Source organism: Dendropsophus ebraccatus, chromosome 7 (assembly GCF_027789765.1).
Source record: "Dendropsophus ebraccatus isolate aDenEbr1 chromosome 7, aDenEbr1.pat, whole genome shotgun sequence".
Classification (NCBI taxonomy): Eukaryota; Metazoa; Chordata; class Amphibia; order Anura; family Hylidae; genus Dendropsophus; species Dendropsophus ebraccatus.
In genome coordinates this window covers 18,176,687-18,193,600 of record NC_091460.1, presented here as the reverse complement: position 1 = coordinate 18,193,600, position 16,914 = coordinate 18,176,687, and the positions used below count along the sequence as shown (strand labels likewise).

The 16,914-nt window shown below is 50.6% G+C and overlaps 1 protein-coding gene across 2 annotated transcripts; it reads left to right on the top strand.

Moving 5' to 3' along the window:
* Nucleotides 1–415: 415 nt before the first annotated feature.
* On the top strand, nucleotides 416–14,998 carry PAIP2B (poly(A) binding protein interacting protein 2B). Of its 2 annotated transcripts, none has more exons than XM_069976305.1 (4): nucleotides 416–685; nucleotides 7,960–8,111; nucleotides 12,868–13,044; nucleotides 13,763–14,998. In XM_069976305.1, the coding sequence occupies exons 2-4, from the start codon at nucleotides 7,968–7,970 to the stop codon at nucleotides 13,817–13,819; spliced, it is 378 nt and encodes a 125-aa protein (XP_069832406.1). In that variant the 5' UTR covers nucleotides 416–685; nucleotides 7,960–7,967; the 3' UTR covers nucleotides 13,820–14,998. The 2 variants fall into 2 exon arrangements, with proteins under 2 accessions (XP_069832406.1, XP_069832405.1); XM_069976304.1 differs by having other exon boundaries at nucleotides 418–670.
* Nucleotides 14,999–16,914: the final 1,916 nt, after the last annotated feature.

Genomic DNA, 16,914 nt, shown 5'->3' with positions numbered 1-16,914 from the left:
AGACAAAGATGGCGGCCAGCCGCGCATGCGCGCCCACCACAAGGCACACTTTCAGCGTAACACGTGACCCCCAGAGCCTGTAAACATCACGTCATCACGCTAGACTCCACGTCACGCCCACAAAGCGTAACTTACGCTGCCGACGTTGGCAAAAGCAACGCCTACCACGTTACGAGCGAATAAGCATGGCCCCGCCCAACTGATAGGAGTTTATAAACAGTAGGCCCCGCCCATCAGTCTTTCCCGCTTGTCTATTTACTTCTGACTCCTCCTCCCGCTCCTCTCCCCTCCCATTACGGCCTGCTCGTAGTAAGATTGCGTGACGTAATCACGCATGGGGGGGCCGTGGTTGCACCACGTGTGTACGTAATATGACGTAAGACGCGCCTACTCTGGTCACGTCCTCCTCAACCGCCAATCAGAGTAAGGGTTGGTCGTTGATCGACGTCTGCCTGCAGCCAATCCGCTTAGGCGAGAGGCGGGACGAGAGGCGTGGTGTACTTACTCGCCATAGTGAACGAGGGTGATCGGTGAAGGAGGGGGGAGAGCTGAACGGCGTCGTTACCAGTGACGGGAGGAGGCCGCGCTTACCGGAGGAGCAGCACCGAGCGTGGGGACGAGGCCTACCGCACACCGCTCTACTGTCCGCACGCCGAGGCCCGGGCTCTAGGTGAGGAGACAGCAGGTAGGCCCGGGCTCCCTGACGGGGCACAGCACACCGCCGGCCCGGGCGCGTACGGACGTGTGGGGGCACCTCCAATATGGCGGCTACCCGCTGTCACCCAGCTTTCCCACACTCCCCGCAGCCATGTGCTGGGGCCGGGCAGGGGGAGCGGAGAGATGGCTGAGGCCTCCCCGGGGGTGCGTGACGACTACAACTCCCAGCATGCAGTGTGTGTGTGATACCGAGGACACGTGACAACTACAACTCCCAGCAGTGTGTGTGATGCCGGGGGCACGTGACAACTACAAGTCCCAGCATGCAGTGCAGCCTGTCGGCTAATTACGTGAGGAGGAGTTGTGTAACATCTGGAGCCACATCACTCATAACAACAGCGCCACCTACTGGACGGAGAGATTACCAGGGACTGCTGGATTATCAGATTACAGGATGGTCTGGATTATCGGGAGGTTACAGGGTAGGATGGATTATGGGGAGGTTACAGGATGGTCTGGATTATGGGGAGGTTACAGGATGGTCTGGATTATCGGGAGGTTACAGGGTGGTCTGGATTATCGGGAGGTTACAGGATGGTCTGGATTATCGGGAGGTTACAGGATGGTCTGGATTATCGGGAGGTTACAGGATGGTCTGGATTATCGGGAGGTTACAGGATGGTCTGGATTATCGGGAGGTTACAGGATGGTCTGGATTATCTGGAGGTTACAGGATGGTCTGGATTATCGGGAGGTTAGAGGATGGTCTGGAGTATGGGGAGGTTAGAGGATGGTCTGGAGTATGGGGAGGTTAGAGGATGGTCTGGAGTATGGGGAGGTTAGAGGATGGTCTGGAGTATGGGGAGGTTAGAGGATGGTCTGGAGTATGGGGAGGTTAGAGGATGGTCTGGAGTATGGGGAGGTTAGAGGATGGTCTGGAGTATGGGGAGGTTAGAGGATGGTCTGGAGTATGGGGAGGTTAGAGGATGGTCTGGAGTATGGGGAGGTTAGAGGATGGTCTGGAGTATGGGGAGGTTAGAGGATGGTCTGGAGTATGGGGAGGTTAGAGGATGGTCTGGAGTATGGGGAGGTTAGAGGATGGTCTGGAGTATGGGGAGGTTAGAGGATGGTCTGGAGTATGGGGAGGTTAGAGGATGGTCTGGAGTATGGGGAGGTTAGAGGATGGTCTGGAGTATGGGGAGGTTAGAGGATGGTCTGGAGTATGGGGAGGTTAGAGGATGGTCTGGAGTATGGGGAGGTTAGAGGATGGTCTGGAGTATGGGGAGGTTAGAGGATGGTCTGGAGTATGGGGAGGTTAGAGGATGGTCTGGAGTATGGGGAGGTTAGAGGATGGTCTGGAGTATGGGGAGGTTAGAGGATGGTCTGGAGTATGGGGAGGTTAGAGGATGGTCTGGAGTATGGGGAGGTTAGAGGATGGTCTGGAGTATGGGGAGGTTAGAGGATGGTCTGGAGTATGGGGAGGTTAGAGGATGGTCTGGAGTATGGGGAGGTTAGAGGATGGTCTGGAGTATGGGGAGGTTAGAGGATGGTCTGGAGTATGGGGAGGTTAGAGGATGGTCTGGAGTATGGGGAGGTTAGAGGATGGTCTGGAGTATGGGGAGGTTAGAGGATGGTCCGGAGTATGGGGAGGTTACAAGGTGGTCTGGATTATGGGGAGGATACAGGATGGTCTGGATTATGGGGAGGATACAGGATGGTCTGGATTATCGGGAGGTTACAAGGGGGTCTGGATTATCGGGAGGTTACAGATTAGATTACGGTTATGGGTAGATTGTGTGATGGGGCTGTGTATGCTGGTTGGGGCTGGTCATGTGTTTGGTATCTGGTAGTGGTACTATATGGTTTATACTACTGGCAGCGTCTCTGGTAGTCTGGGGTACTGACCGTGCTGCTGGATTATAGGTAATCTCTCATAATACAGAGATTCTGGTACGGAATGGGTTGTGGTGTTTGGAGAGACTCTCCTGATAATCCGGTATGTTGACATAATCTACTGATCCTGTGCTGAACATGATGGATAATTAGGCACTATCCCGATAATCCAGGACATTCTGTACCAGAGGTTACGTGATCAGTGCTGATCATGCCGGATCATCGGGGGGTAGGGGGGAGTTTAATACTACTGATTGTGCCAGATCATTGGAGGGTAATCTGATAGTACTGATTATGGCGGATCATTGGAGGGTAATCTGATAGTACTGACTATGCCGGATCATTGGAGGGTAATCTGATAGTGCTGATCATGCCGGATCATTGGAGGGTAATCTGATAGTACTGATTATGCCGGATCATTGGAGGGTAATCTGATAGTACTGACTATGCCGGATCATTGGAGGGTAATTTGATAGTACTGACTATGCCGGATCATTGGAGGGTAATCTGATAGTACTGATTATGGCGGATCATTGGAGGGTAATCTGATAGTACTGATTATGGCGGATCATTGGAGGGTAATCTGATAGTACTGATTATGGCGGATCATTGGAGGGTAATCTTGCCGGATCATCGGGGTGGGGGAATCTGATGGTACTGATCATGTGGGATCATCGGGGGGTAATCTCATAGTTTTGTACTGATCATGCCGGATAATCAGAGGGTAATCTGATACTCTGGTATGGATCATGCCATATCATAAAAGTGCTGGTCTAAGAGGTGCTTATCTGATCTTATCAGAGGGTAATACGTGTATTAGCGGTGCGCGGCCGACGCTGACAATATACATTACCTGTCCAGGCTGCAGGGTTCCTCTTCCTCTGTACTTCTCCCCGGGTCCTGCGCGCTTCAGCTTCAGAATGGCCTGTGTCAGCTGACAGGCCGCTCAGCCAATCACTGGCCGGGACCGCCGCGACCTGCCAGCTGACACAGGCCACACTGAAGCTGGAGCGCGCAGGACTCGGGGAGAAGCACAGAGGAAGAGGAACCCTGCAGCCTGGACAGGTAATGTATAACGTTTAAACAAAGGCTGCAAGGACATCGGTACCTATGTCCATGCAGCCCTTGTTAACCGATTATCGGACCGTGTAATAGGCCCTGTAAACGAGCGCTGATCTAGCAGATGGGCACTCGTATACATTTATTATCGGGCCCCCATCGGCCCGTCTAATGATACCCTAAAATGAGCTTATCTGATAGTCTGGTACATGCACTATTATGGGCTCTGATAGTCCGGTAGTGTGTTCTTATATCCGGTAATCTATCAGTATAACTAGTACAGCAAGTCTGATAATCCAGCACAGGGCTGTTACACACAGGTGTATATCTGTATACAGGCAGTAGTAGGCCTTCCTCCCAGCGGGTCATGTGACTGTCAGGCCTGCTGCGGCCCTCATGGTGATCAGTAGCGCTGTCTGTGTAGTGTACTGATCTGCTGTAGCCTTTGGACATGGAGGATGTAGTAGAGCTGAGTTTGTGGCACTTGTATCCCGTCAGCTCCGCATATCTGTGCTCCTGTGTCAGCCGGGAGACTGCACCATCTACATTCTGAGTGGTGATCAGTGTCCTGTTGATTCCATTCAATGACAGTAAGCGGTGATCTGGAGAATGAGGAATTACAGATCATGTGATCCCCATCAGTATGGCTGTACTGGGGGTGGTTCTTAAATCTTCTGTGCTGTCTATGGTATGCCAGCGTATACCCTCACATACAGTGACATATATACTAGTGTACAGTGCTGTGGAATATGCTGGCGCAACATAAGCAACATGCCTCCACGTATGAAGGATGCTGTCATAAAGCAGCGCAAATAATGCCACCATACACATATACTGCACCACTATAACCTACGTGACCCCTCTATCACCCATACACATGTATTACATATCCTGGATGTGGCCTGTAAGAGGACGGGAAGGAGATAGAGGTGGTATTACTGTAAGGAGCTGATGCCTGGTGCTCAATATGGCGGTATAGTGCAGCCACATTGTTCTTCCTGTACTCGTATACAGGATGTGGTTGGGGTTGTTTATAAATCATCATATGGGGAGCAGCAGAGACAGGTGAGGGATCAGCAGCAGGTGTCTCCTCTGGTATATAGCACAGTGTGGGGGCAGGTGAGGGATCAGCAGGCGTCTCCTGGTATACAGCACAGTGTGGGGGCAGGTGAGGGATCAGCAGCAGGCGTCTCCTCTGGTATACAGCACAGTGTGGGGCAGGTGAGGGATCAGCAGCAGGTGTCTCCTCTGGTATACAGCACAGTGTGGGGCAGGTGAGGGATCAGCAGCAGGCGTCTCCTCTGGTATACAGCACAGTGTGGAGGCAGGTGAGGGATCAGCAGGTGTCTCCTCTGGTATACAGCACAGTGTGGGGCAGGTGAGGGATCAGCAGCAGGCGTCTCCTCTGGTATACAGCACAGTGTGGAGGCAGGTGAGGGATCAGCAGCAGGCGTCTCTTGATATACAGCACAGTGTAGGGGCAGGTGAGGGATCAGCAGCAGGTGTCTCCTGGTATACAGCACAGTGTGGAGGCAGGTGAGGGATCAGCAGGCGTCTCCTGGTATACAGCACAGTGTGGAGGCAGGTGAGGGATCAGCAGCAGGTGTCTCCTCTGGTATACAGCACAGTGTAGGGGCAGGTGAGGGATCAGCAGCAGGTGTCTCCTGGTATACAGCACAGTGTGGGGGCAGGTGAGGGATCAGCAGGCGTCTCCTGGTATACAGCACAGTGTGGAGGCAGGTGAGGGATCAGCAGGCGTCTCCTGGTATACAGCACAGTGTGGGGGCAGGTGAGGTATCAGCAGCAGGCGTCTCCTCTGGTATACAGCACAGTGTAGGGGCAGGTGAGGGATCAGCAGCAGGTGTCTCCTGGTATACAGTACAGTGTGGGGGCAGGTGAGGGATCAGCAGGCGTCTCCTGGTATACAGCACAGTGTGGGGGCAGGTGAGGGATCAGCAGCAGGTGTCTCCTGGTATACAGCACAGTGTGGGGGCAGGTGAGGGATCAGCAGCAGGCGTCTCCTCTGGTATACAGCACAGTGTGGGGGCAGGTGAGGGATCAGCAGCAGGTGTCTCCTCTGGTATACAGCACAGTGTGGGGGCAGGTGAGGGATCAGCAGCAGGCGTCTCCTCTGGTATACAGCACAGTGTGGGGGCAGGTGAGGGATCAGCAGCAGGCGTCTCCTCTGGTATACAGCACAGTGTGGGGGCAGGTGAGGGATCAGCAGCAGGCGTCTCCTCTGGTATACAGCACAGTGTGGGGGCAGGTGAGGGATCAGCAGCAGGCGTCTCCTCTGGTATACAGCACAGTGTGGAGGCAGGTGAGGGATCAGCAGGCGTCTCCTCTGGTATACAGCACAGTGTGGGGGCAGGTGAGGGATCAGCAGGCGTCTCCTGGTATACAGCACAGTGTGGAGGCAGGTGAGGGATCAGCAGGCGTCTCCTGGTATACAGCACAGTGTGGGGGCAGGTGAGGGATCAGCAGCAGGCGTCTCCTGGTATACAGCACAGTGTGGAGGCAGGTGAGGGATCAGCAGCAGGTGTCTCCTCTGGTATACAGCACAGTGTGGGGGCAGGTGAGGGATCAGCAGCAGGTGTCTCCTCTGGTATACAGCACAGTGTGGAGGCAGGTGAGGGATCAGCAGCAGGTGTCTCCTCTGGTATACAGCACAGTGTGGGGGCAGGTGAGGGATCAGCAGCAGGTGTCTCCTCTGGTATACAGCACAGTGTGGGGGCAGGTGAGGGATCAGCAGCAGGCGTCTCCTCTGGTATACAGCACAGTGTGGGGGCAGGTGAGGGATCAGCAGCAGGTGTCTCCTCTAGTATACAGCACAGTGTGGTGGCAGGTGAGGGATCAGCAGGCGTCTCCTGGTATACAGCACAGTGTGGGGGCAGGTGAGGGATCAGCAGCAGGCGTCTCCTCTGGTATACAGCACAGTGTGGAGGCAGGTGAGGGATCAGCAGGCGTCTCCTGGTATACAGCACAGTGTGGAGGCAGGTGAGGGATCAGCAGGCGTCTCCTGGTATACAGCACAGTGTGGAGGCAGGTGAGGGATCAGCAGGCGTCTCCTGGTATACAGCACAGTGTGGAGGCAGGTGAGGGATCAGCAGGCGTCTCCTGGTATACAGCACAGTGTGGAGGCAGGTGAGGGATCAGCAGCAGGCGTTTTCTGGTATACAGCACAGTGTGGGGGCAGGTGAGGGATCAGCAGCAGGTGTCTCCTGGTATACAGCACAGTGTGAGGGCAGGTGAGGGATCAGCAGCAGGCGTCTCCTCTGGTATACAGCACAGTGTGGGGGCAGGTGAGGGATCAGCAGCAGGTGTCTCCTGGTATACAGCACAGTGTGAGGGCAGGTGAGGGATCAGCAGCAGGCGTCTCCTCTGGTATACAGCACAGTGTAGGGGCAGGTGAGGGATCAGCAGCAGGTGTCTCCTGGTATACAGCACAGTGTGGGGGCAGGTGAGGGATCAGCAGGCGTCTCCTCTGGTATACAGCACAGTGTGGAGGCAGGTGAGGGATCAGCAGGCGTCTCCTGGTATACAGCACAGTGTGGGGGCAGGTGAGGGATCAGCAGGCGTCTCCTGGTATACAGCACAGTGTGGAGGCAGGTGAGGGATCAGCAGGCGTCTCCTGGTATACAGCACAGTGTGGAGGCAGGTGAGGGATCAGCAGCAGGTGTCTCCTCTGGTATACAGCACAGTGTGGAGGCAGGTGAGGGATCAGCAGGCGTCTCCTCTGGTATACAGCACAGTGTGGAGGCAGGTGAGGGATCAGCAGCAGGCGTCTCCTCTGGTATACAGCACAGTGTGGGGGCAGGTGAGGGATCAGCAGGCGTCTCCTCTGGTATACAGCACAGTGTGGGGGCAGGTGAGGGATCAGCAGCAGGCGTCTCCTCTGGTATACAGCACAGTGTGGGGGCAGGTGAGGGATCAGCAGCAGGCGTCTCCTCTGGTATACAGCACAGTGTGGGGGCAGGTGAGGGATCAGCAGGCGTCTCCTCTGGTATACAGCACAGTGTGGAGGCAGGTGAGGGATCAGCAGCAGGTGTCTCCTCTGGTATACAGCACAGTGTGGGGGCAGGTGAGGGATCAGCAGGCGTCTCCTCTGGTATACAGCACAGTGTAGGGGCAGGTGAGGGATCAGCAGCAGGCGTCTCCTCTGGTATACAGCACAGTGTGGAGGCGGGTGACAGCCCGCCCACCTGCCCTCCACCCCATCCCTGACAGCTTGACGCTCGCTTCCTTCACACATTGTGCAATGTAATATACGGCCGTTAGTCCTCAGACCAGATCCCAGTACAGGACCAGTAACGTAGTGTATATGTAATGGCGCTCTTCTCTCCTCCTCAGATACCGCCATGATGAACGGCTCAAACATCGGGAATTCCTCGTCCAACAACAAGTCCAAGGACGAGCAGGTGGTCAACGGACACGACGAGAATGAGAACAATCCGTTCGCAGAATACATGTGGATGGAGAATGAAGAGGATTTCAACAGACAGGTGAGTGGTGGGACGCTGGCACCTGTTGTGGGATAGAGGCTGGTGGGCGGGACGCTGTTGCTCATTGTGGGACACAGGCTATCAGGGGGGACGCTGGAACCTGTTGTGGGGTAGAGGCTGGTGGGCGGGACTCTGTTGCTCTGCTTTTGGACCATTTTTCTCCTTGCAGCGTCAGATACTATTTTAATGATATTTCAGACAACAACTGTATTGCTTCCCAGTGTAACAGAACAGGTACATATTAGGGGTGTAGTAGTACAGGTACATATTAGGGGTGTAGTAGTACAGGTACATATTAGGGGTGTAGTAGTACAGGTACATATTAGGGGTGTAGTAGTACAGGTACATATTAGGGGTGTAGTAGTACAGGTATAGATGAGGGGTGTAGTAGTACAGGTACAGATGAGGGGTGTAGTAGTACAGGTACATATTAGGGGTGTAGTAGTAGTACAGGTATAGCTGAGGGGTGTAGTAGTAGTACAGGTATAGCTGAGGGGTGGTGTAGTAGTACAGGTATAGCTGAGGGGTGTAGTAGTAGTACAGGTATAGCTGAGGGGTGTAGTAGTAGTACAGGTATAGCTGAGGGGTGTAGTAGTAGTAGTAGTACAGGTATAGCTGAGGGGTGTAGTACAGGTATAGCTGAGGGGTGTAGTAGTAGTAGTACAGGTATAGCTGAGGGGTGTAGTACAGGTATAGCTGAGGGGTGTAGTAGTAGTAGTACAGGTATAGCTGAGGGGTGTAGTAGTAGTAGTACAGGTATAGCTGAGGGGTGTAGTAGTACAGGTATAGCTGAGGGGTGTAGTAGTAGTAGTACAGGTATAGCTGAGGGGTGTAGTAGTACAGGTATAGCTGAGGGGTGTAGTAGTACAGGTATAGCTGAGGGGTGTAGTAGTACAGGTATAGCTGAGGGGTGTAGTAGTAGTAGTACAGGTATAGTGGATAAGGGGTGTAGTAGTAGTAGTACAGGTATAGTGGATAAGGGGTGTAGTACAGGTATAGATGAGGGGTGACTTAGGGGAGACTGAGGGGGACTGGGATGACTGAGGGGGAATGGGGTAAAACTGAAGGGGACTGGGGTGACGGGGGGCCACTGAAGGGGACTGGCGCAGCTGTGGGTAATTGGAGCAGGAGGGTACATACACCTCCTCCTCTCACCTTCACACACCCAATCCCCTCCCGGACAAATCTGGAGCTCCCCAGTCTCTGAAGGAGGCCGCAGGACTACATAAGTTGATCGCGTGTCCTGGAGATGTACAGCGGGATCGGGGGTCTGCACGGAACCACCCGATCCCGCTGCAGGACATGCAGCAACACAATCAACTTATCCTGTAGTCCCTGCGGCCTCCTCCAGAGACTGGGGAGCTCCATGTCTGGCCGGGAGGGGAGCGCGACGCTCCGTGAAAGGGGCGGGGGCATGTCAGCGCCATTGCTGTTAAAGCGACTCTGTACCCACAATCTGACAAAGCTGCCCTCCCCCCCCCCCCCCAAACCACTTGTACCGTCAGATAGTTGCTTTTAATCAAAGATCTGTCCTGGGGTCCTTTCGGCAGGTGATGCAGTTATTGTCCTAAAAAACAACATTAAAACTGGCAGCCCTGTGCCCAACGGCCGTGGCCTAGATTGTGTATGCATTAGGCTGGCACACCCTCTGTCCCTCCTCCCCGCCCTCCTCCTCATTAGGAATGCCCCAGGCAGATTGTCTACTATTCCCCACCTGTGTCAGCCCGGCACATGGGCTGGATCGTTAAGGCACCTGTGCAATGTTCAGCATGGAGAAAATGTTCCAGTGGCATTCCTAATGATGAAGAGGGTGGGGAGGAAGGACGGAGAGGCGGTGCAAAGTTAGGGCACAGATACTCCAAGCCACGGCCGTTGGGCACAGGGCTGCAAGTTTAAAAGTTGTTTTTATGACAATGATCTCTTTGTGGAGTTATATTACATAGTATTACAGTATATCTCTATGGAGTTATATTACATAGTATTACAGTATATCTCTATGGAGTTATATTACATAGTATTACAGTATCTCTATGGAGTTATATTACATAGTATTACAGTATATCTCTATGGAGTTATATTACATAGTATTACAGTATATCTCTTTGTGGAGTTATATTACATAGTATTACAGTATATCTCTATGGAGTTATATTACATAGTATTACAGTATCTCTATGGAGTTATATTACATAGTATTACAGTATATCTCTATGGAGTTATATTACATAGTATTACAGTATATCTCTATGGAGTTATATTACATAGTATTACAGTATATCTCTATGGAGTTATATTACATAGTATTACAGTATATCTCTATGGCGTTATATTACATAGTATCACAGTATATCTCTATGGCATTATATTACATAGTATTACAGTATATCTCTATGGCGTTATATTACATAGTATTACAGTATATCTCTATGGAGTTATATTACATAGTATTACAGTATATCTCTATGGAGTTATATTACATAGTATTACAGTATATCTTTATTACAGCAATCTATAAGCAAAACAGGAAATCATCTAAAAGAATAGTTCTCACTATATGGACTAACAAGTAAACACTAATAAAATAATTAAAAAAAAATGAAGCATGAAGTTGTAGAACATGAAAAAAACAACAACCCCCCCACATAGAGTAGCACATTGGAGAGTAAGGGGAGCGTTCTACACACCTGGTCTCCATGCAGCTGGATCAGAGTCTGACAGGTCAGTGCTTTGGGCAGAGAGCAGAGGCGCCCGGGACATCCCATTGAATCAGTGGAAGCGGCGGCATCTCAAGCTGCATCTACGGCACAGGCTCCGCTGGAAATTCTGCCACTTTTGCTCAGTGTGAACGGGCCCTAAGGGTCACCTTGCCCCCTACTATCTCCCCCCCCCCCCCCCCCCTTTCTCACATTCCTCCCCGCTCTCTCTTTAATCCTTCTCTCACCACATGGGAAGCTCTTGTACAGGCTCCGGCCCCCTCCAGCATCCTACCTCCATTCTATGCCATTTTAGGCTATCGGTGATCAGTATAGGTAATATGGTTTTCCAAAAGAAAAAAAACTCAGACCTGCAGGGAGACCAGTGCCGCTCCAGGCAAGTTGCTCCTTGTGCAGGTCAGAGTGCCCGTTCACACTAAGGAGATGGCCGCCACCACCCACCCACAAAATTGCCACCATCTGTAACAGAACAGGGAGCAGCAGCCAGGCACTGAGCAGCTCCCAGGGCAGGAGAGATGGAGAGAGCAATTGCTGAAGAGTGGGTGAGAGCACAGCGCCCTGCCCCTCCCCCACCATGCTTAACAGGTAACTATTACTGCTGCTCCCACTACTATTGCTTCTACTACCCCCACTCCTGATACTACTACTATTAATACTACTACCCCCACTCCTGATACTGCTACTATTAATACTACTACCCCCACTCCTGATACTACTACTATTGCTTCTACTACCCCCATTCCTGATACTGCTACTATTAATACTGCTACCCCCACTCCTGATACTACTACTACCCCCACTCCTGATACTACTACTATTTCTACTACCCCCACTCCTTATACTGCTACTATTAATACTACTACCCCCACTCCTGATACTATGGCTACTACTACTCCTACTTCTCCCAATACTATGGCTACTACTACTCCTACTTCTCCCGATACTATGGCTACTACTACTTCTCCCGATACTATGGCTACTACTACTCCTACTACTACTTCTCCCGATACTATGGCTACTACTACTCCTACTACTACTTCTCCCGATACTATGGCTACTACTACTCCTACTCCTACTTCTCCCGATACTATGGCTACTACTACTCCTACTCCTACTTCTCCCGATACTATGGCTACTACTACTCCTACTTCTCCCGATACTATGGCTACTACTTCTCCTACTCCTACTTTTCCCAATACTATGGCTACTACTACTTTCACTCCTGATACTACTACTCCCCTTATCCACTGTGCCTCTCGTACTACACCCATCATAATTCGCTAAAAATAAATTATTGACATTTTGATGAATTGAGGGGGGGGGGGTAGGTTGGATTAAGATGTTATTTTTTGGCGCTATAGCCCCGCCCTATATACAGCCTATGACTGTATCCCTGGGGCTGCATCCAACTTCAGCCACCGGTATTCAAATGCAAAGCGAGCCAACTCCAGCAGGCCCGCATCTCTAGTCCTCATTTACCGACCACCCTCTCCCGTACACTCCGGCAGGCTCGCATCTCTAGTCCTCATTTACCGACCACCCTCTCCAGTACACTCCGGCAGGCTCGCATCTCTAGTCCTCATTTACCGACCACCCTCTCCAGTACACTCCGGCAGGCTCGCATCTCTAGTCCTCATTTACCGACCACCCTCTCCCGTACACTCCGGCAGGCTCGCATCTCTAGTCCTCATTTACCGACCACCCTCTCCAGTACACTCCGGCAGGCTCGCATCTCTAGTCCTCATTTACCAAACGCCCTCTCTCGTACACTCCAGCCAACTTTCTACTCCATTTATCTGACACCCCCTTCCTGACCGCCATTACCACTTCTGCTGTCCGTGGTTTATTGGTTACAGTATATAGATACTGATGAATGTATGGACCCAATGTCTTCACTGCAGGTGATTGGATGTGAGTGACGGAGCGGACTCTGCTACCAGAGGGAAAACTGTGTGCTCACCTGTGTGTAATCTTGCTCGCCTATAGGGGGCACTGTTGTCACTGTTACAGACACTGACCCCGGGATATGTTTTGCTGTTTAGGTAGAGGAAGAATTGCAAGAACAGGAGTTCCTTGACCGCTGTTTCCAGGAGATGTTGGACGAAGAGGATCAGGATTGGTTCATTCCCTCGCGTGACTTGCCGCAGGGGGTGGGGCAGTTGCAGCAGCAGTTAAATGGTCTCACAGTCAACGACGCTCACAGTTCAGAGGACATCCTGGTGAGTGTGGTGGATTCATACAGTGCACCGTCTCCTGCAGACTATAGGGAAGAAGGGGGCCGCTACAATTACTCACCGATCCTTTGACAGTCCTTTACTTTCCTGGTGTGAGGAAAGTCACTGACAGGGGGCACTGAGTGTATACCATCAGCCAAAACATTCAGGGGGTCCAGGTGGCATCAGAGCTGCACTCACTATTCTGCTGGTGGAAACTGTGTGTACATTACTTACAGAATAGTGAGTGCAGCTCCGGAGTGTAATACAGGATGTAACTCAGGATCTGTAATGTAATCTATGTACACAGAGACCCCACCAGCAGAATAGTGAGTGCAGCTCTGGAGTATAATACAGGATGTAACTCAGGATCAGTAATGTATGTACACAGTGACCCCCCCCCCCCCCCCCCCCAGCAGATCAGTCTGATCAGTCGTTGAGCCTTTTGGCTATTTCTTGGGACTCCTCCATTATTTCCATAGAAAGAGGGAGTAAGTGGCTGCTGGAAGTTGTCAGCCGCCGCTCATCTCCCCAGGAACCTGCGGCACTCTGCTCACTCCCCCACACCTGTTAGGGAAATGCTTCCTCTTTTTGATGTGACCCTCCGCAATTTCTATATTCTATCCTTATTTTCTATATTACAGACGTATGCTCATTACATGTTACATAAACCTTGTTCCAAAAAATTAATGTAACACGTAATCTTTTTTGTTTCTTCCACCAGAGCAAAAGCAACCTGAACCCCGATGCGAAGGAGTTTGTCCCCGGAGTGAAGTATTGAACATTTACATCCAACTTTTTAAAAGTCAAAACATAAAAAGACAAAAAAGACTGTTTTTTTTTCCTTAATCTTCAGGACAAAGCTGCACAAAACTGGGCGGGGTAGGGGGGGAGGGGTTGTATCGGGGGCGGCGGTGACTAGTGATGCTAAAGCTCGACACTGTGACTCGAGTACCTTCAATGCGGGGATGTTCTTCAGGCGTCTCCATTCCCTCCCCTCTCACAGCTAGTTTGGTGGTCCAACTTCAGTTTTTTTTTTGTTTGTTTTTTCTCCCCCTTTATTCTTTTTTCTTTTAAAGGTGACCCCCATCATCAGAGTACCACCGACCACCAGAAGAATCCAAACCTAAATCTTAAAGGGGCCTCCCCTTCACCCTTCGCTCCATCCCACCATCACAGGAGACGAAGCGGCCACCACATTGGACCCGTGCCAGTGTGAACACGTCTTGTTATACGTTTTTTTTCTGCCTCTAGGGGGGCATTCATTTCAGTGCCATTTTAAGGTCAAATCTACAGCCTGAGGGGCAAGAGGGTTTTTTTTTTTTTTTTCGTCAATCTGCTTTCAGCTTTTCTCAGGAAAACAGGTGTTCCTGATTCGGCGCGTTTCCTGATTTCAGTGTTCAGCATCCATGGGCCACGTTCTCATCAATAGGGGGGGCTCTCTTCATTCGCTCGCATTGTGGACATTGTACGTCATGTGCCCCCCCCACCATCACCACCGCCGCCACTATTTGCCTATTCATTGCAATTATGCTGCATTCGAGCTGGCATCCATTGCTCGACAATAGCGTGATTTATCAAAGAAAAAAAAAAACATAACACTAAGCTATATGTCTTGGCTGATTATGAATGATGTTACAGGGCCCCTCTATTGTGGGGTGCCCCCCTCGGCATGGCTGTGCCATGTTGAAAGCATCAGGGACCATCTTATGGTCTCTCCATTGCCAGCATACAAGAACTCTGGCTCGTGTCCCCCTCCCGTTCCCCTTATGATAATGTAGACTGAGCTTTCCATGATCCAGGCTAAGATATCACTAGTAAAAACATGTTGCTAACAGCGTATCCTCTATCCTTCAGTATGGGGGGTGGGGGGTCGCCTCGGGTGGCATCGACCTCTCTATCTGCAATGATTGTAATGCACGGAGCCTGTTAAGAGACCAATGAATAAGCTATCTTTTAACACTGCCTCTGGGGTCGTATTATTTTTATCACGTGATATGGAAAGCCGCAGACAGAAAACGAAAAAAAAAAAAAAACATAAAAAATAAAGCCGCCTGATCATTGTATGCGTCTGAGTGCTTGGTGTTTGGGCCCCTGGTGGTCGCTATAAATGTCACCTGTGTGTGTCAGGACAGTCCGGACAGTCTGTGATATCTAGTAATATGGGCTGCTCATTTGCAGGTCGGGTACATCATGTTTATAGTCCCTGACCCTGGTATACAGCAAGATCCTATCAAAAACGCAATGCAATGTGGCTGTAGACTTTTACTGGTGACTACTTTTAGGGGAAAATTGGTCTGCTACCTCTGAAGGGTCCATACTGTGCCTGATAGGTAAATTAAAGGGGTACTCCAGAGGAAAAATGTTTTTATATTAACTGATGGCAGAAAGTTTGTAAATTAGTTCCATTTAAAAATCTCCAGTCTTCCAGTACTGATCAGCTGCTGCATGTCCTGCAGGAAGTGGTGTATTCTTTCCAGTCTGACACAGTGCTCTCTTCTGCCACCTCTGTCCATGTAAAGGCCCTATTCCACGGAACGATTATGGGCCGTTGCGGCCGATAATCGTCCCGTGGAATAGAAGGCAACGATCAGCCGACATCATTCAAGTCGGCTGATCGTTGCAGTCGTTTGTCTTTCAACATGTGGAAAGACAAACGACTCATACAGCAACGATCTGCTGCCGGCACTCCTTGGTATAGGAGCGGTGCCAGCAGATTGCTGCTGTATGCTATGTGCTGCCCGGACGATCTAGCCGCTTGCTGCTGCCACGTGTAATAGTGGTGGCACCAAGCGGAGAACGAGGAGCAAACGAGCGCTGATAGCACTCGTTTGCTCCTCATAGTCGCCCCATGGAATAGGGGCTTTAGGAACTGTCCAGAGCAATAGAGATTTTCTTTGGGGATTTGCTGCTGCTCTGGACAGTTCCTGACGCAGACAGAGGTGGCAGCAGAGAGCACTGTCAGAGTGGAAATAATACAACACTTACTGCAGGACATACAGCAGCTCATAAGTACTGGAAGACTGGCGATTTTTAAATAGAAAATGTTATACAGATTTGTAAAGTAATTCTATTTCCCCTGCAGTACCCTTTTAAAGCGATACTATCATTTGTACAACCATTTGACTCATTGAGACGCGTCAACAGTTTGTATGGCACTGGGCCTAAGACCCAATGTGATTGCGAATTATAGTAAGTTGAGGTGTGCTGCACACCCCAGCCAGCCGCTCAGTACAACTTCAAGTAGGATAACAGGCTGCCTAGGATATAATGGTGCCTTACTCCTGTAATTACTGGCAGAGGAGTGGACTGACTGGCCATCTAGTTATGTTCTTACTATGTGCACACTGCTGCCTCCTGAATGTAATACTTTCCCCACTTCTAAGGAAGTGGGGAAAGTATTACATTTAGGAGGCAGCAGTGTGTACATAGTAGAACAGGGCTGCTTGTGTTATGATTAGAGTAGTAAGGTAAGTGACCCTATAGGTGAGTATTACTGGTAACCAGCCATGGTCTGATACTGCCCCCTTCCTCCTGGCTGACAGATTTTCATTATATTACTATAGGTAGTTTTCTATAGTATTTTTAATACCTATGTGGCACCGATCATCTCCAGTTGTTTCCGTGCAGAAACAACGTCAGGTCTGCAGAGTGATTAGACAGGGCTTTTTATGTAACATTAAAAAAAAAAAAAAAAAAAAAGCCTTTCAGTCTGGTCCTAAAGTGACTAAATTTGCCTCAGACTTTTATGAGCCTTACAGTAAATCACTAATATAATGCACTTGGGGAAGAGGAATTCTCTGAGTATCATGTCGATAATCCAATGTTATCAAAGACTTCAGAAGAGAAGGGTTTAGGGGTAGAGATATCTGACAG